General features: G+C 42.9%; 2 protein-coding genes across 2 annotated transcripts; both read right to left on the bottom strand.

Annotated features, from left to right (window-relative positions):
• Positions 1–1272: 1272 nt before the first annotated feature.
• On the bottom strand, positions 1273–7657 carry LOC107190879 (prolyl 3-hydroxylase 1-like). Its single transcript, XM_015579765.1, has 11 exons — positions 7382–7657; positions 6583–6847; positions 5425–5749; positions 4700–4825; positions 3960–4096; positions 3661–3807; positions 2908–3177; positions 2722–2817; positions 2497–2647; positions 1420–1840; positions 1273–1345 (listed from the first exon to the last, which is right to left on the bottom strand). The coding sequence occupies exons 1-11, from the start codon at positions 7609–7611 to the stop codon at positions 1273–1275; spliced, it is 2241 nt and encodes a 746-aa protein (XP_015435251.1). The 5' UTR covers positions 7612–7657.
• A 5195-nt stretch (positions 7658–12852) lies between these two features.
• On the bottom strand, positions 12853–21392 carry LOC107191021 (microtubule-associated serine/threonine-protein kinase 3). Its single transcript, XM_015579948.1, has 20 exons — positions 21203–21392; positions 20894–21111; positions 20746–20825; positions 20569–20671; positions 19999–20080; positions 19603–19705; positions 19308–19531; positions 19146–19221; positions 18272–19069; positions 17972–18144; positions 17837–17907; positions 17536–17763; positions 17228–17455; positions 16592–17147; positions 16272–16456; positions 15973–16193; positions 15446–15778; positions 15148–15213; positions 14341–14830; positions 12853–14259 (listed from the first exon to the last, which is right to left on the bottom strand). Exons 2-20 carry the CDS (start codon positions 21069–21071, stop codon positions 13016–13018), a joined length of 5439 nt encoding a protein of 1812 aa, XP_015435434.1. The 5' UTR covers positions 21072–21111; positions 21203–21392; the 3' UTR covers positions 12853–13015.
• Between the last annotated feature and the right edge of the window lie 1316 nt (positions 21393–22708).

Raw genomic sequence — 22708 nt, forward strand, 5'->3', positions numbered from 1 at the left:
CGTTTCCTGGACAACCAAGCACTGGAGTACCTAGGCATACATTTCCTCGAGTACCTGAGCATCTGACTGTATCGCAATCAGTCGAATATCAAGTACATATTTACGTTCTTGAATACCAGAGTATTTTACTTCGTTACGCCAAAAGTGTTTCAGGTATCTGCACAACTGCCTAATTAGCGTTTGCCAGGTACTCGTGGAACCAAAAGAATTTCAATTCTCCATTCAGTTCACGGGTATTCGAGTACACGGACGATGTGTTTTACTTTTTTGTATCTCAGTGTTACTCGAGGATCCAAACGATATTTAAATGTTGGGTGTATGCTGGTGGTACCTGAGTTAGTTCACTCGGATTGCCTGTTTCTATCGATAGCGTTCATACAGAGAGACAACCACACGCACACGATGATATCCAGATGGAACAGAGACGCATCGACGCGGATTTATACATTAAAGACGGTCGTGTGTTTGCGGTGTTTGAAAATCACCGGCGAGCTGAGAGATTCACGGTTGCGATTGCATATAATATAATACATATGACTCTTATACATAGTATAAATACGAACGGAGGAGAATAAATTAATTACAATATACATGTTACACGATACATAGGATGGTTATGTAAACCTGTTGACATGTAATGTCTATGTTCTAATAAAGATTAGGATATTTTATATAAATAATGTTGTTCGACGCGACTCTTGAACATCCCGCCGCGTGTTCGAGACCATCGCCATCTCTGTGTGAAAGACACACAGGGCGAAGCTCGATTCTATTTGTACACACAGGAATAAAACGCAAACAGGCGACTGGAATACAAGACTGGGAAATGGATTGAAATTGTACTATTATAAGTACAACGGGAATCTTGTGTGAATGTCCTCGATAGGATTTTTCAGATTCATGTGAAAGTGTCTCCTCAGGTCCCTGTAGTAGTCCCGTGGGGCCAGTCACCGATATCAGGAACAATATATTACTTTCTATGTATTAGACCGCCGGATTTTATGCATTTATAGCAAACAGAATGCCTGGGAAACACAAGAAAAGATAACGAAACTTTCATCAGACGTAACAGAGTTCGTACATTCTACCCTTAATCTAATAAGTATACTTTAGGAAAGAAAGAAATTCATACTTTTATCTTCACTGAATCACTTCATAAAAACGTCGACTTTCCATGAAAAATCCGGCGATCTATTCCATTACCTTTTCAATTCGAATTCTCTGAAACTTTCAGTGGAATACCAAAGGCTGGTCTTCCGTGACGTGTCTGCTTCACGAGAAATTTTTCAGAAAATGTTCCAGGAACTCGTCGCTGCTCGCGTACTGGAGAAGTAAGTCCTCGTACCTGACGGATTCGACGTATCCCTTAAGTATCGTCAATATCCTTTTAAAAGTTCGAACATTCGATGATTTACATACCTCAAAGGCATCCTGTCTTCCTCCTCCTGCTCGACAGATCCGACAGAATGTACCCGTTCCAAGATCGCCTCGGCCAAGATCCTCTCGTACTCGGTGTACGTTCGGTTCTGAGTGAACCACAGAGCCAAAGCGCATCGTCTACCCTGAAGAACACCCCGTACACCATGAAGATTCTCACCGCCGGCGGAGAACGCCACCATACGGCCGCAACGTGGTGTGACCAGACTGTCGGCCTCGCGGATCGTGCGATCCTTCGCGAAGAAGAACTCGCCACCATGGAAATCCTCGTTCAGATAGAGGATCGCCGAATAATCTCGCCAGACGTAGGCTGGGCTCTCGCGGACGCAGGTGCCCTCGTCCGTCAACAGACAGTTGTCCGCGTGTACCTCGTGACTAAGGTCGTCACGATCCATCGGTGAATCTAGAAATGATCACATGACGTGGTCGATACGGTAATGAATGACGATCACTGTGTGCTTTTAGGTGGACCGAAGAAGAAGAAGTATGTACGAGGATGCGATAGGAAGAGGTCGAGTGGTAATTTGGGTCGTTCCACGAGCAATGCAAATCTTTCCAATCTTAGTCCATGGGCCTAGTTAGCTTTTGTGTTGCAATGAATTCCTAGATTTATCGCGTAGAGAAACTTCGTAAATAACAGGCTTTAGTATGCTGCAAAACTGGCATATTTTCGATATTTCTCCACTAGTGAGAAGTAGTTGTTAGACATTTGTTTTCATTGGGATGGTAAAACTCCGACAAGCTCTCCGGTAAAATTATACATTTTTTACTTATGGCAGTATTGCAGCCGGGGGCACGATATCGTTGGTTTCTCAATGTTTCTCTAGTATCTACTTCACCGTTTCGACTCCGTGTTTGTACGACTTGTTCCGACTAGCTGGACTAGCCTCCTCGGAAGATTTGCATTACCGATGACGCGACCCTGTAGACGTTTCTTTTTTCGTTTTTTTTGGATTGGTCACCAGTTGTTACCCACGTGCCGTACCAAGTGAGACGGTGTGACGTGGTTTCAGCTGCGAAAGTAACCGGAAGCACGTCGATGCGACGGTTGACAATTACCAGGTAGAGCCGTGCGGCAGACCAGGTGGGTGTAGGTGATATAGAGCGGTCGATCTAGCGCGAAATACCTTTCCACGTGGTGGCGCACCTCCTCAGTTTTCTCGAGGAGCTGTCGCAATCTTTTCGCTTCTATACTCCCAAAGTACACCATCTGCAATTATTGTATAATAATCAAAAGCTGCCGTTAAGGTACGAGTTTTGAGTAGAAGTCAATGAGCCCCTTACCAGCGCAACTCTTCCTACGGTGATTCCTTCGAATCGTTCGTGCATCGAGTGTGGACTTTTGTATTCGCTGTAACCGTCACCCTCCACTGCAGTCATCTATGTGCATCAATTTGTACAAAAAAAAAATAGAGAAAATCTGTTCAAAGTATGATACGAACAAATAAAAAAAAAATAGCAAACTTATACCGAGGCTAATTGCATCAGATGTTCACACTCCGTGGAATTAAGGAACCCGTCAGCCACGTAGCGATTCTTCCCGTCGAGCTGCTTCTCTTCCGCGACCAGATAAACATCGTCCCTGACCCTGTGTTGCCCTGTATTGCGTGTCCCAGGTTTCTCGTCTCGTATCGCGGAAAGATTGTTGAACAACTGCGCGTTAGAAAGAGACGAGTAACCTGGCGGTGGATGTAGAGCCAGTTCGTACATTTTCTGCGAACAACGAAACTTTTCTGTGAGCTTCGCTGCATTTGGACATTAAAAATTCATCTTTGATTATTCCAGAAGAGGCGATTGTGGGAGCATTGTAGATAGAAATTTTGAGTTTTAATAGCCATGACTATTTTTACGCCTGAATCGCGCATAGATGCATTCTTGGTTGCATACAGCAGGCGTTCCGTCGAGGAATCGAGCGCGCGACGTTTAAAAGAAGTAATACAGATACCAAGCAAAAGAGCAGAATAATGGTTCAGTCGTCGTGTTTGAGTATTTTATTCGTAACATAAAAACTGTACAGAGAGTGGAAATAAAATAAAAGGGTTCTTTCGGTTCTCCCTCTAAGATACAGCCGCCTTAAGCTCGGTACCGGATAGACAGATTTATACGCGCGTCGTTCTTCGAACAGAAACAAAAGCGACATGAAACGACGACGAACGTCGAACAAGCACTAGGGATTCACAGATCTTTAGAATTCTTTTCTAAGCATCATTCTTCGTTCTTTACCTTTCCTAGCTCCTTGTCTCTCCCCTCGTCGGTTGGCTTCGGTCGAGACCTCTTTTTCATCTTCGCGTCGAACACGGAGAACTCATCGGATATGTATTTCAACAGAATCAGCTCGTATTCCTGTCTTTTGATGTACATCAACGCTTCCTGTAGACGATAAATTCCCATCAAAATTAATTCTCCTATACATATACGTAACGTCTTCCCCTATGTTCTCACACAGAAAAATAGTTCAGATTTGTGCCCAAGGTACAAATTCACTCGAAGCTCTACAATTCCATTGTTTTCAGATCGATCACCTGTCTGGGCCGGAAGTATTCCTGCTTGACCGCCGGCTGGGCACTATAGTACTCCTTGTTGTGGATCATCGTCTCGTCGACAGGATCGAATAGCAAGTAACTTTCCACAGCGGCGCAGGCGGACTTCAGTTTTCCCACTGTGTACGCAAAAATGATTCTGACGTTATGTCGGTGTGTTATATGACACGCTTGGTACTTTGACACCGTTTCTAATTCAGAATAATATTTCACAGGTCCTCATAATACGCGCGCGCGCGTTCACTAACTGGCTGAACGAGATTAGGTCACCAGAAAGCATTATCAGATGGGTCGCGACGTCGGGGAGGAGGGGGTGGTGGGGGGCTAGAACAATTTCCACGGATAACGAGTCTGTCCGACCAAGATGAATCTAATTAAATTCTCCTTCGAGGTATGAGTAACAGCTTCCTGAGGAGCCTCGGGACATGATTGCTGGCGAAACATTTAGCTCACCGTGTGGCCGGCGATGCAAGGCCGTCGAATTTTTTATGATAACCGCCGGCCGGGACCTCGTTATCGTTCCCTGCGTCGACGTGCGCACGTATTCGGTTTATCGTCGCAAACTTGCCTCCCTTTCGTATAATCGGAATGAACCAGAGAGCGGTTGATAAGAATTTTCAGAAACGACACGAATTACAGACGAGGGTATACAGTATTGTGTGTACAGTTACGTGGTTGCAATAACAAAATTGAGCAACATCGCTTCCTTACTGCGCGCTTACGTTTGTAATAGGAGAATTGCAGATAGTTGTAATGGCTTCTGAGCATGTCCTTCCGGTAGTCGCCGTTTATGCTGTTCAGTTGCTGGTGGCAGAATCGTTTGCACTTCAGACAGTAGGCGAAATGGTCTGAAATATCAATAACGTCGTTAGATTCAAATATCTAGGGCCCATTCTCTTGTAATTTTTCATTAACCGATTGACAACCGCGGGTGTTAAGATTCTTGTGTAGGTATTGCCGTACCCGTACAGTCGTGGGTTAATTAATCATTTCTTTTATCTTCATTGATGCATGACCATTTTTTTTTTTTAAATAACCTACCTATCGTTAGACTGCGGATTTTATGCATTTCATCGTAATTATGAATATGCAAAATACAATAAACTCGAAATTTTAACAAAGACCAGTATAAACGTTAGTTTATTGTGGACCAAAGAATACTTTTAATAATATAAATAAATATAATAACTCAATTTCAGTTCAATAAATGAAGCTGTAATAATCGGAATTTGCATGAAAATCCGTAGTCTGCTTATTATACATAGAAACGATTACTTTTATGTACACCTTGTAGTCTAACAAAAATTTCATTCGAACAGATTATAAATAGGTACTACATTCGTTTGTCCAGACCCAACGATTAGCATCGATCAGCGACAATGATGTCTCGAAGTGATTTCCATGCTCAATGAATGGGAAAATTGATTCCTGTTAACGTTCGACTCACTGGCGATGGAGGACGTGAATTCCGGATGCCAGCCTTGATCGAAATGGCCCTCGCAGTAGAGCCTGCACTGTTCCTCGGACTCCATATAGGACCTCAACGATGTCTCGAACAAAACGGCCGCATCTGCGTAGTCCTCGTTCTCGTAAGCCGACACCCCTTTGAAGTACACGCTGACATAGTACGGTGTTTCTAAGTTTACAACGTTCTCCGCTTCCACGCTGGGCAGCGTCAGATAGTGTTTCAAAGCCTCGACACTCGCCTCGTGATCCGGATGCCGGACGAGGAACGTGAACACCGCGTTCGCCGCGTCTTGGTAACGATGTTTCTGTAAAATTATAATCATATGCTCTGTTACTTTCTACTCTCTTACTATGTTTTTTTGCAAGGAACACGAAAGGGTGTTGGTGGACGATAGGATGGAAGGGACAAGTCAGCGGCCATTTTTATTTTTTTAAGAAACACGATAGCATTCTACTGGCAGGCAATCGCTATGTAAAGATAAGAAAACATTCATGGTGTATTTCACGCAATTCCGTGGCGCCTCGTTGTTCCGAGGGAGAATTTTACGAGAGCTTAGGTACGGATCGGCGACGCGTGTAGAACGCGTTGAGGAGCATCGATTAATCAGTTATACCAATGATGTAGGCCGCGTTTCACGACCGCGACGCTCGTTCGGGCCCGTTAAACCCATTTTGTATTTACGAAAAAAAAAACGTTGCGGGCGTGGGACTCGGGCAAAGCTGCGATTGCGTAAGCTCCGCTATTAGGATTCGTCGTTACATGCTTGGTCACAACGATGGCCCCTCTGACGAATTTAATACTAGGAACTACCAAATCAATCAAAGTGAGTCGTTAGTACACACTCTTATAACGATAATTAACTATTAAATATTTTCCTCCCACATTTTTTTCTACAAAAGCACGTGAGATATTAAAGGTGCTCATGTTAGGTGTGGCACCCTATATAAAATTATTTAATTAAACAATATTATCGTACCTCGTTTTTTAGTTTTGCTAAAAAACAGATGTGTAATGCACTTGTAAACACGGTTGTCGACCAGCCTTGTGCCTCTGTTTATTTACGACACTCAAAGCGCGACAAGGGGGTTCCAAATCCTCCGAAATCATTGTAAAGGACGCGGTGAGCCAGTCAGTTACCTGATAATAGCAGATGTGCAGGTACTCGTAGACACGATTGTCGACCAGTTTGTATTCGGTCTCGCGTGGCAGTGTTTTCAGTGCCTTCGAGCCGGCGATCTCACGGTATTCCTGATTGCACGTCAACAGGCACAACGTTTCTCTAACTTTTTTCTCGTAAAAGTGCAGATCCTCGATATTCTCGGGAAGAATCGGAGTCGCGCCGGCCGCTTTCGTCCGACACTTTTCTCGACAGTTTATCACCATCCGTTTGTAAACTTTATATCTGAAAAAAGTATACTTTTTTTACCAGACCAGTGACAGAAATAACGAAAAGTGCGGAAGTCTATTCGCGTGCACAGTGTTTAATGTTTAACTGTTACGTGAAAAGTGTTCTTCGATGAATCGTGTTTTGTACCGGTATTCAATTTACACGTTATAAAGAAACGATACTTTAAATTATCGGTTACACCTTTCAGCAGCTTTAGTACCAACACGATTCATTCAGAAGCATTCGGTCTCTTCCATTATCGAAGATTCTAACCAGTCTTAAAAATCTTTCAGGCAGCGCGGACCACATGAAATTTCGAATTTTCCGTTACAAATTCTACGGTTCATCCGTATAGTGACTTTATAGTGACGTTATCCTATCCTGTCGTCCCTCGCCTGAACCATGAAGCAACAGTAAAACCCGACTGTTTATCTTAGAAGTTACAAATCTATACAGAAATAGTTTTATGATTAGATAGTGCACATGTAATTTCTCCAGAACCCTAGTCAGTTCCCCAGTTCCTAATTTTATGTTCGATTCCAGGCGTACCCGTGTGTAACCTCGTTAAAGCCCTCGATACATCGGTCCCAGTCTTCCTCGAGATAAGCATGAACAGCATCGCCGTAGATCTGGTGCAGTGTTCGGTTCCCAGCCGGTCTGTGGCTCTTAGTCTGTTCCAGTACACGTACCACCGGTTCGTCGATCGTGATCTCGTTGGTTTGTGTGTCGTTGTTACCGGTTATCGTGCCCCATAGGAACAAGAACACGAGGAACCACATATCTTTGTCGATACTCCGACCGTCGCGTTTCGTATACTGAGGCTCTCTCCGAAGGAGAGCAGTGGAGAGCAGCAAAGCTCTCTGTGGGATGTGTTGATCCACACACGAGGAGGCCATACACGTAATCGCTTCTCCCCTCTCTTCGACGATCCACGGTCCGATTCCAAATGCGGTTTCCGTGGCGATGATGTATGTGCTAGCGATGGGTTCTCCAGCATCTGTGTCTTGTTCAGATTCAAACAAGTCGAGGAGAGAAGCGACTCGAAAACTTAAGGGGGTTGCTCTGTCTAAAACCTTTAAAAAAGTAGGCACTTTTTGGAGCCTTTTCTCATAGAATTTTCAGTAGAAATAATTGAATAAGAACGTGTCGTTGATCACTCTTTCCAAGGGAGATGTAGAATGAAAATTTAGACTGTGGATGCTAATGCAAATATAAATCTTTATACACCAATTCACAAGCGGTGGATTCAACCAGAGATTTGTTTACTTGATTTATTATTCTATCAGGTTCCATGTAGAAGAAAAACCTTCTTAAACTTCATCAAATTTTTAACTATACTAATTTCTAAACCATCTGGCTATGCTACAAGTGCATAAAATCCGCAGTCTATTTATGATCTATACATGATCCTTAAGACTAAAACTACCGACGGTAAATGCATATCCATGACGTAGTTCCAAGTTGTAACACAAGTTATAATAGGAAAAATGTCTAGGTACACATACCTTCAATCTGCTATTCCAGGTCCATACAGCAAACCCTCTTCTTTATACAAGAAAAACGATTCTTCCGATTCTTTTTGAACCTGTCGAACCGAGCAACCCCCTTAAACTGAATTGGACAATGGTTATCTGACCGAATCAGATGATTTAGATTGAATTACATTTTTTTTTTTATAAAGCAAAGAGAGAACAAACGCGAAAAATATTGTCCAGATTATTTTGTCCTTCGATCCGCGATATACTCCTGGAGCCCCATCAATATCTCGCCCCTCTCAGAATTTTCTCCTTGATTTTCAATTTTTTTTTCTGCTTACCTCCCATCGAGGAAACTGGTTTCGATCAACGCGATCGTATTGCAATATGTAAATGAAGATTTTTGCGATTCACGAGCGTCCATCGAGAGTAAGAGAGGCGTGCGATCGAGGGGGCTGGGGCCTCGAGGATAGGCGAAACATTTTTCGTCTGGATAGGGGGCTTTCAATAAGATGAAGCAATTTGCATGCAGGCGTAAGCCTCTGCATTAGATAACCAGAACCTTAACCCTAAAATTATTTCTCGCTTTTGCAATTATTATCATTTCTAAGGAAATTTCACCCTAACAAAAATCATCTCAGTTCGTATTCGCTTTTATTCTCTTCGAGTTAATCGTCAAAAATCGGAATCCCAATTCGCACTAGTGGGAACTGAACGTAACTCTGAGGGTTAATATCGTGTTCAAGCTACCACGAAATCCTTGGAGAACTTAATGTGGTACAAGCTACTGCCCTAAGTGTCGATGGACGTGTCGATATCAGACATGTTAGGAAAAAACAAAAGGACCTACAATAAGTATCGAACCGACGAACACACTGGGCCCTCCTCTCAAGGGAAGCTGCGCCCACCTTTGAATATAAAAGCAGTGGTTCCCAATCTGGGGCACGTGCTTGGTGCTTTAGGATTACGCGAAACAAAAGAGTTGAAATAACAACTGTGTGTATATAAATTACAAACATTTGTCTAATATTAGGGGCTACAATTTTAGATAAAAAGGCTTGCAAGTGATACACGCAAGTCAAAAAAGATTGGGAACCGTTTGCTAGAAGAGGATGATCCATGGGGCCCTACGTCGATCGTCCGTCGCGACCAAGCGGGGAGATAAAGTTCTTGTGCGAAACATGGAGAGAGAGAGACAATGGCGAAACCTTAACGAGGACGGTCGTTACACGATCAGCAATCTCGCGGTTGCTTTTGACAGACATTTAAAGTCGACGTGTTGCTCCTTATCATCCTCCCCCCCCCCCCCTAACGACACGCATGTGAACACCAGAGTTGGGCACAATTTTATTCGAATACATAGTGAAATGCTGCAGCATGAACTTCCACGTTTAAACGATAAAAAATGATGAACTACTTTTCCACCCTTTATTCGTTATTCGAAACTCTTTATCTAATTAATGAATTTGCCCGTCTCTGACGAACACCCGTGATTTCGTTACAGACGAAAATTCGTGTGGCTTGCACCGAACGGATAAAAAGATTTTTCTTTTATGGCAGATAAAATACGAATAATTGTTCTTTGTACCTGTTGTTCGTTGAATCGAGAGTGTATTCCGTAAAAGAGGTCAGATGTATTATACTACCAGGTCGAAAGTATTAGGACACTTGTCGAATATGCAGTAAATATTACACAGACATTACGGAATTGCTGGAAGTCCGAGACAAATATTGTTTAGGGGATAATGAACTATTACGAAGTAATAAAAGTGGTCTAAAATGCAGTTTTTTTTTTTACGAGACCTCATTTTCTTCATACGGAGACCAGGTGTCCTAATACTCGTGAGCGGTAGTGTACGATAGATCGTTGAAAGCTCTGGTCGTGTATTTTGAATTTTGTTCTAGCACAATCCCGTGACAGTGTACACGGTAAGATTATCGTTCGTGGGCCGCGCGTGTCGTGTACTATCAACGGGATAACATATAGTTTACAAAAAAAGAAAAGAAAAAACAAGCAATCCACGCGCGGTTATAAAATCACCACGGAAATAAATTACAAGAGATACCGTCGACAGAGACCGTGTAAAAAGAGAAGAATCTCGAATCGTGACTTACTCCCCTAATGCCTGCCATTTTCCGTTAAGTATTTTCCTTATCGTCTACCCTTACTGTTTAAAAACAAACACACACACGCATGTCGAACACGCGCGCGGTGAATCGCGAAAGGCATTATTATATATCAACACAACAATGCTCTGTGTTTTTGTCGCAGAGTCAACAAATTTCGGAGCGAATACGATTCTCCGTTTTACAAACGAAACACGAATGTACACTTTCGCGAACCACTTTGACACGACACACACACACACACACAACATGCAAGATATTCGTGTGTTCGTTCAAGCTACAAAACACGCGGGAGCACATAACGAGGGAATAGTCCTTCCGATGTTTGTGTGTGTGTGCGTCCCCTTATCCCATAAACGGGGTAAACGTCATTCGACGCGTCGCTACAATATTTCGTTCCGTATCGAAACGAAAAGCAATCGATAGAGTGGGGCTCACTCAGACTCAGCCGACACCAAATGGCCGTGTCGCGATAATAATCGTCGGTCTCTCCTCTCTGTTATCGAAGTGTTCCCCCTCCTCCGTAAACGAAACCGTACACCGGTGTATGGCAGAGACACGCTCTTGCAACTCGTCGTGTCGCTTTTTATGGCAAAAAAACAACAAACAGAAACGTTCCTTCATTATAAGCGAGCACTCGCGAGAAGCGGGGGGTAGCCGCGGCGGCCATTTTGGTACCGCGTAATTACCAGTTTCTCTCACGATTAAAGCATATACTTTTAACCCTTAACTAATATACAGTTTTTTGCTGTTTTCACCGTATGTTTTTTTCATGATTATCATTATCATCATCGCGTGTGTGTGTGTGTGTGTTTATATATATATATATATATATACAGAATAAATTAACGAGTACCTAATACTAGAAAGATTACAACGACGTGTGTCGGAGGTCAACGGACCCCATCGAGGACGCGCTCGCAACTCTTGCGACTCAGAAAACCTCAAGATGCTTCCAATGCGATATGTTGGTGCACGTTTCTCACTGTGCCACTATAAGTTTATTATTCGTTTCAGATTAATTCCTCTATTTTTAAGCATTTCTTTCTTCTTTTTTCTGTTTTTTTTTTTTTTGTATTCTTTCGATTCTTTTTTTTTTTGAACCATGTTTCGCGTGTGATCCAGGTACGGGATGAGACGGGAGCACCAAGTTTCTCGCGCAGGAGTCATACCTGTGAGCGATGTGAATAGTAGCACCAATTTCGTTCTTTTTTTTTGTCGTTTTTTTCTTTTCGTTTCCTTTCAACGTGTCACAATTAAATGCATCACAGCGCGGTGTAATCACTTAAAGAGATACAGAGATAATATTATTGTGCATACGGGAGCATCTTGTACGCTAATCATTGCGGCGAAGTCGTGCATTATCGTATACACTCGCGTAGTAGGCCGATCTTGTGGCTTTCTTACCGAACATTAATTTTGCTGTGGATTTCGGACGTGAATTGTGTCTATCTAGCGAGACGGTTTAGAATCTGCGTAGTTTTTTTCAGTCTCACAAGAGAACTTCGATACCCAGAAAATTCCGATTTTTTTTTAATCACACGGGTTTGTAGGGGATCTTGATATACGCATCAGGCAATTTCTCGTTTTCAATAATATTCAATTCTTCGGGGTGAGACCATCCCTTAAAGGTTAATGTTTCTTCCTGTATATCTTGAAAACTTTAGTGAATATACAAAAAAACAATGTCAGAATGAACATTAAATAGGTTTTTTTTTCATATATGTGTTCGATCCAGATTTCAGATCCACCTCTCGCTTAGTTAATGGTTCTAAATATCGTTTGTGAACTGAAAGCCTGATTCGACAACCGGGATCACGAGTGTATACGATAAACTGTTGCTCTTCTTTTTAACGATTAATTACACGCGTTGGAAAGAAAAAAAAGAACTATATGCACGCGATTTGCTGACTGCTATGCTGATCCATACAGTGATGTGCTAAGATTAGACGTAAACGTAAATGAGATCGTGTAAATACTGTAGCCCGAAGTATATAAATTACTCCAATTACATCTTTTTTTTTCTTTCTCTCTCTCTCTCTCTCTCTCTCTCTCTCTCTCTCTCTCTCTCTCTCTCTCTCTCTCTCTCTTTCACTTTCAGTCTACTTTCATGTTGATTCCATTGTATTCAATTAGTCGTACAACAATGATTATAAACTACAGGATGGCTTGGACGCGCCTCGGGATATATGTAATATGTATATATCAAGAAATATCAGCCGAAGCTGTTCCTCCAAAGTATTGTGAATTCGATGGAAGCCTACGAATATACTTGATAGGAGTACAAATTTCCGTTTTTTTTTTCTAAAGCTGCGTACACAGACAACCGTTTCTTTCGCTTTTGATTTACCTTCCGATCGCTCTTGTTCAAGTACAAATACTATAAGATTACCGATGCTTAACTTTCTTTTTCTCGTTTCGTAAGATTCGATCAATTTGGATAAATGTTAAAAAAAAAAAAAAGAAACGAATTAACAGGCGTTCATTGGCAAAAGTGTCTGATTGACCGCGCGCGGACAGAGTTTCTTAATTTTAGACTTGGACTCGCACGAGCGATAATTGAAATTTAACAATGAACGGCTTAAGTGTTTTTCTTATCTTTTCCAGATCCGCCGGCTTCATAAGCGCTCGCGTTACCCTCGGAGCTGTCGACTTTATGTTTCTTCAAAATCTTTCTACTCTCTGGATTAGCCTCTGAACATTTACCACCTAGTTTCTGCTCGTTCGACTTATGAGCAGCTCCTTTCTCGCTGCTCTGAGTCTTCTGCGTCGAGACATGCGAGCTTTTCTCGCCGGGCTGCGACTTCTGCGACGCACTTTGCGAGGTCCTCTCGGCGCTATGCGAGGCAGGCTTCTGAATCGAAGACTGCGAGCTTTTCTCGCCGCATTGCGACAGAGACTTCTGAGTCAACAACTGTGAGGGCACTTTTTCGTTATTCGATGATAACTTTTGAGCTGACGTTTGAGAACACTTGTCGCTACTCTGCGGTACTCCTTTCTGAGCAGCACCCTGAGAACCCTTCTCGCTATTCTGCGACGCGGCCGGAGAACTTTTTTCGCTGTTCTGCAACGATGCTTTCGGAACCGACGCTTGAGAGATCTTCTCACTGGTCTGAGCCGACGTTTTTTGCGACCATACTTGTGAACCTTTCTCGTTGTTCTGCGATTGCTTATGAGACGCGGTCGAACAACGCGTATGCACGTTAAACAACTTATCAAAAGACTTGGTGTTCTCTTCAATCCTATCGGCAGTTGTTTCGAAGACCTTCGCGAACAGATCCACCGTAGAATGTCGATTTTCACGATGATCATTGCCTTCCCGTAAATACTCCAGTTCCGCTGACGTGACCGAAGAATTAGCTTTATCGTTCTTCTCCGTAGACAGAGCATCTTTCGAAGTATAATCGTCGCCCTTCGAACCGGTCGGCGAGTCCTTCTCCTCCGCTATTCTGGGCAACTGCGTGCCGCCGCAGGAATTCGACATACCCACGTTCCCCAAGTTGATCGATATTCCATGTGACAGTTTCGAATAATCGGACTTCGGCTCGGTCGGTACTTTCTTCTCGGTCTTCGAGTCGTTCGCGTCTTTGAAACTGTCACCGCTCTCCTCGGACGTCTCTGAGTAAGACGACTGAGCTATAGTCACACGGGGGGTTACCTTCACCACTGTGTTCGCCAACGGTGATATCGAGGTCTTGCTTTCCGCGGAGCGTGGATGGAGTCTGTCCGGGCTTAGCGCTCTTCTTAGAAGAGGAGAGCCAGGCTCGGCTGACTTTGGCCGTCCGTAGTTTTTCTTCTGGTTGTTCGGCGTTGATAAACAGACACCTGTGACGAGGCAGACCATTAAGTATGGAATAAGAGACACCATTATACGCGAAATAGTGAAAAATAACAAATTTTCCGCACCTGGGCTGTAGGACTGCGTGGTATTGGAACTACCAGGCTGATGTCCCGTGGGAAACGCTAACGGGCTGGGACTCCTGGTCGGACTGGCCGGAAGCGGTGACGGACTAGGAGTCCTGGCCAACGGGGACAACGGTATATGACCCACCGATTTTCTTCGATTCGGCGAATGAATATTTTTCGCTGCTGTGTGCAACTTGTGCTTTAAACCGTGAAGCGTACTCGGTCTCTGATAGTGAGACTGATTCGAGATCGCGGTCAAGTTCGCGGCAGACGTGTTCGAGCCCGGCGACGAGGAATTCGGGCTTGAACATGGACTTGAGTTGCCGGTCGAATGGTAGGAATCCGAACTGACGCGATTCGTTGGCGGCGAGGGACTACAGACGGACTTTGTGCAGGCCGCGAAGTACGGCGATGTCTCCTGCGAGCGAGTGAACGACTGGAAGGACCGGCTGGGCGTCACCATAGACGGCGAACAGATTCCTGCGGCCATCTGGAATCGAGGTCGATTAATATTTCTCGTCGATAATGTGCAGTGTTTAATTGCATTACTCTGTTTTTTTTTCTTTCTTTTATTTCTAAACATTCTATAGATATGCGTTATGAAACTCAAGCCTTTTGTGATCAGTGTTTTGTGTAAGACTTTTGAACACGCGGTCAATCAGACAAATGAAAAACAACATTTAAAAGCTGCCGTGTGATCGTATGGAGCGAGCGAATCGAGACTCAGCTTGGAACGAAAACGACAAGAACATAAACTGATTATACGGCAAGATGACGATGATGAGGAAACGTTACGAAAAATCATACCATAAGTGGAGGTTTGCTGTCGCTGGATAGAATGGGTGCTGACAATGGACAACTGATAGTTAATGGCTGCAATAAAAACAAAAGTAACGCTTAACGTAATTGGTGTATTGCATGTAAGTCGCCGCGGTGCTTCAGCGTATTATGGCCCCGCGTAGTATTCGTGTGAAAGAAAAAAAGAAACGAACGTACATAAATATATACATATTAATCGTATTAGCCACAAAACGTGTACGTTCACATCAGAATAATGCCTCGTCAACTAAAGTAACGAGAGTTAAGACAGCAACTTCTTTTGTACCTGTTGCATCTCTACGCTAGCTCGTTTCGAACTAATTCGCTTAAAAAGGGATGTTTTGCGTTTCTTATCGGAATGGTCGCGCTTCTGCTTCCGCTGTTTATGCAGCGTTCTACGCGCCATTTTGCTTTGTGTGAGATCCCGCTTTCGTCCGCCGGTTTTAATGCTGGTGTTCTCCAGCGGTGTGCTGCGAAGTGTCACGTGATCGCCGCCGCTCAGCATCAACTGAAGAACTTGTATGTGATATAAACCCTGTACTGGTTCGCCGTTTATGTGCGTGATAAGATCGCCCGGTCTTAAACCAGCCTCGAACGCGGGACTAGACGGGTCGACGGCCTACAAAAGATGAAAAAACGTTAGAATACAAAATTGTTCGATTCGCCAGAAACCAGAGTAAAGAATACTGGTTGATCCTAAAGAATAACAAGAAAAAAAAAACAAATTAAAGAAAGATGCGCAAGATAATTCTTTCATTAGTCCAGTTACATATTTTTCCTGGCGTTGAAATATACTGATCATTCGCAACCTACCATAACTAAATGATGCATAGTGTAAAAATCACTATCCCCGTAATAGACTCTGATAGTGTGCACGGTAAAACCGAATCCGCATGGTCCTCTTCGAATGATGATAGGCGGTTTTAAGCTGGTAACAAGAGGACTTAATTCGCGACAAGGGGACGTATCTCTCGAGGACGCGGTGGACGATCCGCCAGGAGATTCGATTGATTGAGTATTTAAGGATGCATCGTCTGAAATGCACAATACACGTAAGTTCTAATACAAATTGAAAGGCAACAAGAAACGAATTCACTTTGGAGAGTACGTACAGGAGAAATCGCTGGCGGGTATCACCAACGACAACCCACTTGTAGAGGCGGATTTGATCACAGACCGTGACTTCTGTTTCACGGACGGTATGATCGGCATCGCGCTGAACGATTCGAAGGAATCAGTACTAGAATTGTGCTTACTGTCCTCGGCCATGTCCCTGTTTGCAGCAACCAAGTCCAACCTACAATCGAAGTGGATCGTTACACATCTGTTTCTTTTCTTTTCAGAATAGTGTATCAGATATGAGTGAGTTATACGTATATGTAAGAGGAAATAAAAGAAATAATAATGTTGCGAAAATGTTTGAACGACTCACATGTGATCATCATCAACGGATATACTGAACCTGGGCAGCTTGTCGCGGGGGTGCACGTGTCTCTTTCTCTGAATCTGTGGACTGATGTCCTCTGACTCGGTTTGAGACGAATCAGGTGTGCTTAAGTTGATCGACGCCCCTTCTATTTGAGTGTTCTTGATAACGGTTAATTGGGACTCGCCACTGGTCACTGTGGCGGGACTGTTGAACGATGCGTTCGACTTGTCTGCCTTGGGCGGAGTTTCCATGCACACGGAGCTTTTAATGGACGAAGATGGCCGATTCTTTTCCAACGAAACCAATTCAGCTAACTTGGATTGAGGCGTGACCGAACTGCCAGGCCCTAGAGACAGTTGAGCGACTGTACGTTCGAGTTCGGTGCGGAATAGCTGTTTCTTCGAGACGTCCGACTCTGATTCCGGATTTATTTGTGGTGGGCGGGTTTGAGAGATCTTTCGTGATTGAGGTGAATACGAAGAGAATGATCCAAAGAGAGGAGAATCATCGGTATCATCGGTGTCGTCGCCTATGTCGTGATTGTATCTGTCCATACGAGCTAAAACATCATATTCTCTCGTTATGCTCTGATATCAAGCAAAAAAATTTCTAGGCAAGATGTTCTCGAAATATACTCACTGTCGAAGTAACTTGTATCTTCGTCGTTGACCAATTGTGGTACGAATTCAGCCTTCTGTCTGAGCAAGCTGTTCCAGTTCACTCCATAGAAATACGGATGTTCTTTAACTTCATGAGAACCACTTATCCCTAATCTATCCCTAGGACTTTGTTGCAACAACGCCGTTATAATATCTTTAGCTTCTGGCTGGACGGGCCAATCATCGTCGTCAGGCCACTCGATATCATCTGTACGAACATCCAATTGGTTTTTAATCATTTGATTCATATCTTGAATCTAATGTTGCATAAAATACCAAGATATTCACCGTTAACCGTATGAGCAAACAACTCTTCCGGAGTATCACCGAAAAATGGAACACAGCCAATTAGAAATTCGTATAAAATAATGCCCATTGACCACCAGTCGACTGGTTTTCCATATCCTTGACGCAGTATAACTTCAGGAGCGATGTACTCAGGTGTACCAAATACTTGTTTATCCGAGAATTGCCTCGTATCCCTGTCAATATATCCCTCGTAAAGATTCGTTGCCACTAAAAAGATTGACATTCTTTTCGATGATCAACGCTTCGAACTAATAAGTGATGGTTTCCGTTGACTACTTACAGGACATAAGACCCATTTTACTCAAACCAAAGTCTGTGAGTTTGATGTGACCAAGTGCAGTAATGAGTAAACTGAAAGGCAAAAAAAAATGACATCGGGTGTGTTAAAGAATTGATAAACTATTGCTCTACGTACTTGTCCGGCTTCAAGTCTCGATGAACGATGCCATAGCTGTGCAAATATTCGACAGCTAACACGGTCTCCGCAAAATAAAACCTCGCCATATCCGGTGGCAGTGGACCAATGATTTTTAAAAGATTCGCGCAGTCACCACCCTCCACGTATTCCATTACCAAGCATAAATGTCTCTGTGAATGAAAGTATTAATTTTATCAATTAAATTTCTTCAAATTTGCAAGCTTCGTAAGTGTCACAACAATTAATAGTCTGTGGGCAAAATATAGCAAACTCGTAAAATTACATATGTATACGTACTTTCGTCTCAAAGCTGCAATACATAGAAACTACAAAAGGATTGTCTGTGAAGCTCATTATGTCCCTCTCGGCAAAGACTTGCTCGACTTGATTGCGCAACATGAGATTGTTCTTATTGATCTTTTTCATAGCGAACCTCTGTCGGGTGGTTTTTTCTTTAACCAAATAAACAGCGCCGTATGCACCGTTACTAATTAACTTCAGCACTTCATAATCGCTCTCGCACGGTACCCGCTGAGTTTTCTCGTCGTCCTTGTTTGGACTCGAAGTCATCTGCAAGTTGCTATCGCTTGAACTTGCCGAATCCTCCAATTTATTTAGATCTTCTTGCAGTTCCGATATCGGGTCTCTGTTCAGAGAAAGCTTATTGATAATATACTGCGGTATATCCGTTTTAATTCCTGCGTTAATTTTTGCTTGGCCTTCAGCCTGTTCCAACAAATGATAGAACTCTTCTGGATCGAATTCCAAACATTCCAATAAGCGAGCTGGACGCGATATTACTAGTAATAATTTTTTAATAAGTCCCGTTAATCTCGTTGCAGCTTCGAGCGACTTTTCTTTAGTCTCCATCAGTAAATGTTCCAGATTCTCGCTCATTTCATAAAAGTATCTAGTTGTGATTAATTTCTCCTGAGACTTTTGCAGACAGTCCCTCGCCATTTCGATGACTTGATGATGAACAAACCGTAGAATCGGCAAGGAGTCTTGTGTCATGTTCGTCATCACTTCGTACTCATCCAGCTCCTTATTTTCATTGATAAAGTTAGTCAAGCGTTCTTCCATCTGTTGCGTCGCCTAATTGAATAAATTTTATCGTTAAATACAGTCATTGTACGTCAGAATGTTGTCGTATCCTATTTCAAATTTGTACCTTTGGAAATCGTTCTTTGTAAAGAGTGTTCATCATTACGATTTCGCTGTCCAACACAGGAGACCGGCTGGGGCTACTACAATTTCGGAAATAGACATCCGTTTTACAAAAGAAAATATTTCTCTCAAGATATATATAGATGACGTTACGTTAAACATTTACCTCAAACTTCGAGAACGTGGTCTGTGTAAAGGTGATCTACGACCTTCCTCGTCAAGACTGAGAGACACGCTACCTGGTATACTGGAGATACTGGAACCCGGAAATCCCGGGTGTGACGAACAAGGTGTGCCAGGTTTAGAGAAATGGCAAGAAAGCATACGCAACGCATCCTTGGTTGGAACATTCGGAAGTTGATGCAAGCGTTCTTGGCTCGAGTACCGTGACTAATTGAGTACATAATGATTTGTAAATAACTCGATAACTTTAGACATTAGACCCTGAATAAACGACTAACCGAAACATTACTGGAGCCCGGTGTCGTTCCATATCCACTGGACGGCAAGCTAGCGACCGACCATCGTCTGCCATCTCCAGTTCCTGTGGCACCTCCACCAATCCTTCAAGATTACACGCCGTTTAATATCATTTCCATAACATGTGCACCAATAATTCTATTCTATACAAATAACACATGAACAAAGTAACTTCGCTATAACGCAAAAGAGGATCTTACAGCCACGTTCTTCGTTTTTTTTGAAAGATTACACAGCTTAGTAACGGCATCAGCATTTCTTGTGTTTCTTTACTATTAATAATGTATTAAAAATATAATGCTCACAATGGCGACACCTACGTAGATAGGCAACCTGACCAGATTTAAACAGACTAAAAGTAGGCACGAAGTAGATACCTTTTAATTGGAGCAAAAGCAAAATGTGGACTGGATGACATCCTAGGACTCTCTAGGGGACTGCCTACAATCGGGACGAATGCTATATTGGGAAACAAGCAGTAAAAAAAATTAATCATCTATCACAGTCGAAAGAGATAAACAATATAAAAGACACGCTTCTAAGTGGATGAAAATGAATTTTTTCTGGGACACTGTTTCAGGACAGAGTTGTTAAGATGTTCTAGATCTAACACGCTTGAAAATAAATTTATTGCGTGTAATGCTTACAAACTGTAACAGCTGCATCACTATAGTATAAACATAGACACATATATATGTATATATACCCATTCAAATCTTGAATAAAGTTGTGCCAGAACACTTACATAATATTATTATGAGATACATAGTACTCATAATCACTCATAATAACTGAGTATTATGTATTTATACATGTTTAGTTACCCTTAATAGACATACTTTTAGAGCATGATGTATTTACTACTAGAATATATAATGTTAAATGAATGAAATTTGATTCAACATTTAAAGAGCAAGAATCCATTAAGGCCATCAATATTTACACACCTGACAATGGTGAATGACATCTTGGTAAGGTGGGAGATGTTGTTGCAATAAAAGATTTACGATGAGCTGCTTTGGCAGCACGCCGAGGAATGTTAAAATCACGCTGTAAGGAAATTAATACATTTACTCTGCATGTAATATGGATATGGTAACAACAAATAATGTAACATCACTAACCACATGAACAGACAAAGATGGTGCAGACTTCCCAATGGCAGAGTTCCTCATTCTAACTAAATTTGATAATTCTCCGCTGACTAAAAGCATGAAATACTTTAGAATTCTGCAAAAAAAAATAAATAGTCTAAAAATAACATTGACTAACCAGGTCGTGCTGGAGCCTCTTTGCTCTCCACTTTGGGTGGTATTGGATGTTTCTGCACATCCGCCTCATTACTGCAAGTTGATTCCTCACTTTCAGTCTGATCGAAAACAAGGACCCTGGCTGAGTTGGCATGAGACCGAAGACGGGGTCTACTGGGTCTGTTTCTGTTTTGATCCATGGTTCTCCTGTGACTGGTTTCCCCTGATGAATTAAATTATCTGAAACAGACGGTGCACCTCGAATACACTATCTGACAAGAACACCAGATGATAGAATTATTCAAAAGTTCAAAGAGAATCAGAAATGTACCTGACTCGTGCCGTTTTATTCGCGAAAGAGGATAGCAAATAAAGGGCGAGTCCGATCAGCGCGCCCGCCGACGAATTCATAGTCCATTCTTTCCCGTGAAAGTTCGGTCGTCGCGGAGGAGACCGATATCGTGGAATCGACGGAGGGCATTCGCAGCCGTGATCCACGGAGGCGGAAAACGCCGCCAGGAACGATTCTTTCCCGCTGTGCTCTACGAAAATACACAAGATATATATGAGAGAAACGGGAGAAGGCGCGCGCGATCGGTCGATCGAGGAAGGAACGAATTGGCTGGTTGGTTGGTTCGAGAAGATTTAGTCCCGTGCAAAAGAGAGTACCTGTCCGAAAGAGGTGAGAGACGAGAGTCCCGCGGGAGAATAGAACCGGGTTATGGAGGGAGTGTCTGTCGATAGAAACAAGAGAATAGAACGCACACAAAACACTCGGACGCACCATGCACGGTGGATACGAGAGCGGAGCAGAGTTGAGCGGGAGGTGAAGAAGAATGATGAAAGATGCGCGATTTACCGGGCACAACGGGCATGTCCTATGAGGACAAGCGCGGCCCGGGTACGTGCAGGTGTCGTGGTCCCGGGACTAGACTTGCATTTTTTTCCCGTCAACGAGGCGAATTAATTACGAAACGCGTCTGACCGACCATGGGTGCTCTGACTCATGATGGACGTACACACGCAACCCGCGCAACCACGCACCTACACACCGACGGGCGGGCGGCCACACGTAGTAGGACCGCGTGCACACGCGCGACACGCACGCGCGGGGAACAAACGCTCGTGCATGAAAACGCGCACAAATACACGTATCCTTGGCCGCGAGCTGCAACCGAGAGAGAATCTGAACACACACCGAATAAGCCCCCCTTTTACAGGATGCCTCGAAATGATCAGTCGAAACTTCGAACGTGAGTTCTTTTTTACCTGCGATGAAGATTCAAGAAACGAAACACGAAATTACATTTACATACGTCTTTCATTTGAGAAAAGCATCACTTAAGAGTTAAGACTGTACGGGCTTCAAGTCACACGACCCATTAGACATATCCTTTTGATATCGTGTTATTTCTTTTTCGTTCAGCAACAAATGAAATAGTAATAGCTAAACTGTGTATATTTACGGAAATTCATAGTCGGTGAACTGCCTTACATAAATAATAAAGAAGAGTATACGTATGTTTGACGAAACGTGTACTCGAACCTTTTAAGTTCTTATACTAAATGTATGTATGATTTTCGAATTGAACACATAATTGTCTGTCGAAAACGTAATAATAGTGACACAATATGGTATTTTCGATAGTCATTTGGAAAGTGATCGGATTTGCCCCGAAGCAGATTTTGTTTGTATATATTTCTTCATACAGTCTGTTCCTAAGCTTGGTCGAAACTTCATCTACAACTTTTTTGTGTCGAAACAAAAAGCAAAATTCGTATGAACGAATGCACAAAACGTTTCCTTTTTGATTCGTAACTAAAAGGTAATCAACTG

Source organism: Dufourea novaeangliae, unplaced genomic scaffold (genome assembly GCF_001272555.1).
Source record: "Dufourea novaeangliae isolate 0120121106 unplaced genomic scaffold, ASM127255v1 scaffold208, whole genome shotgun sequence".
NCBI classification, from domain to species: Eukaryota; Metazoa; Arthropoda; class Insecta; order Hymenoptera; family Halictidae; genus Dufourea; species Dufourea novaeangliae.

Bases quoted from the DNA above. Each gene is read 5' to 3' on its own strand.
- LOC107190879 (XM_015579765.1), bottom strand. From the start codon at position 7,611: ATGTGGTTCCTCGTGTTCTTGTTCCTATGGGGCACGATAACCGGTAAC. The intron at 4,826-5,424 runs GTGAGTCGAACG...TTGATATTTCAG, and splicing joins ATTCACGTCCTCCATCGCCA to ACCATTTCGCCTACTGTCTG. The intron at 4,097-4,699 runs GTAAGCGCGCAG...TTGCGTACACAG, and splicing joins GCAATTCTCCTATTACAAAC to TGGGAAAACTGAAGTCCGCC.
- LOC107191021 (XM_015579948.1), bottom strand. From the start codon at position 21,071: ATGGATCAAAACAGAAACAGACCCAGTAGACCCCGTCTTCGGTCTCAT. The intron at 19,532-19,602 runs GTTAGTCGTTTA...GTACTCAATTAG, and splicing joins CGGGCTCCAGTAATGTTTCG to TCACGGTACTCGAGCCAAGA. The intron at 15,214-15,445 runs GTACAAAAGAAG...TTTTTATTGCAG, and splicing joins CTAGCGTAGAGATGCAACAG to CCATTAACTATCAGTTGTCC.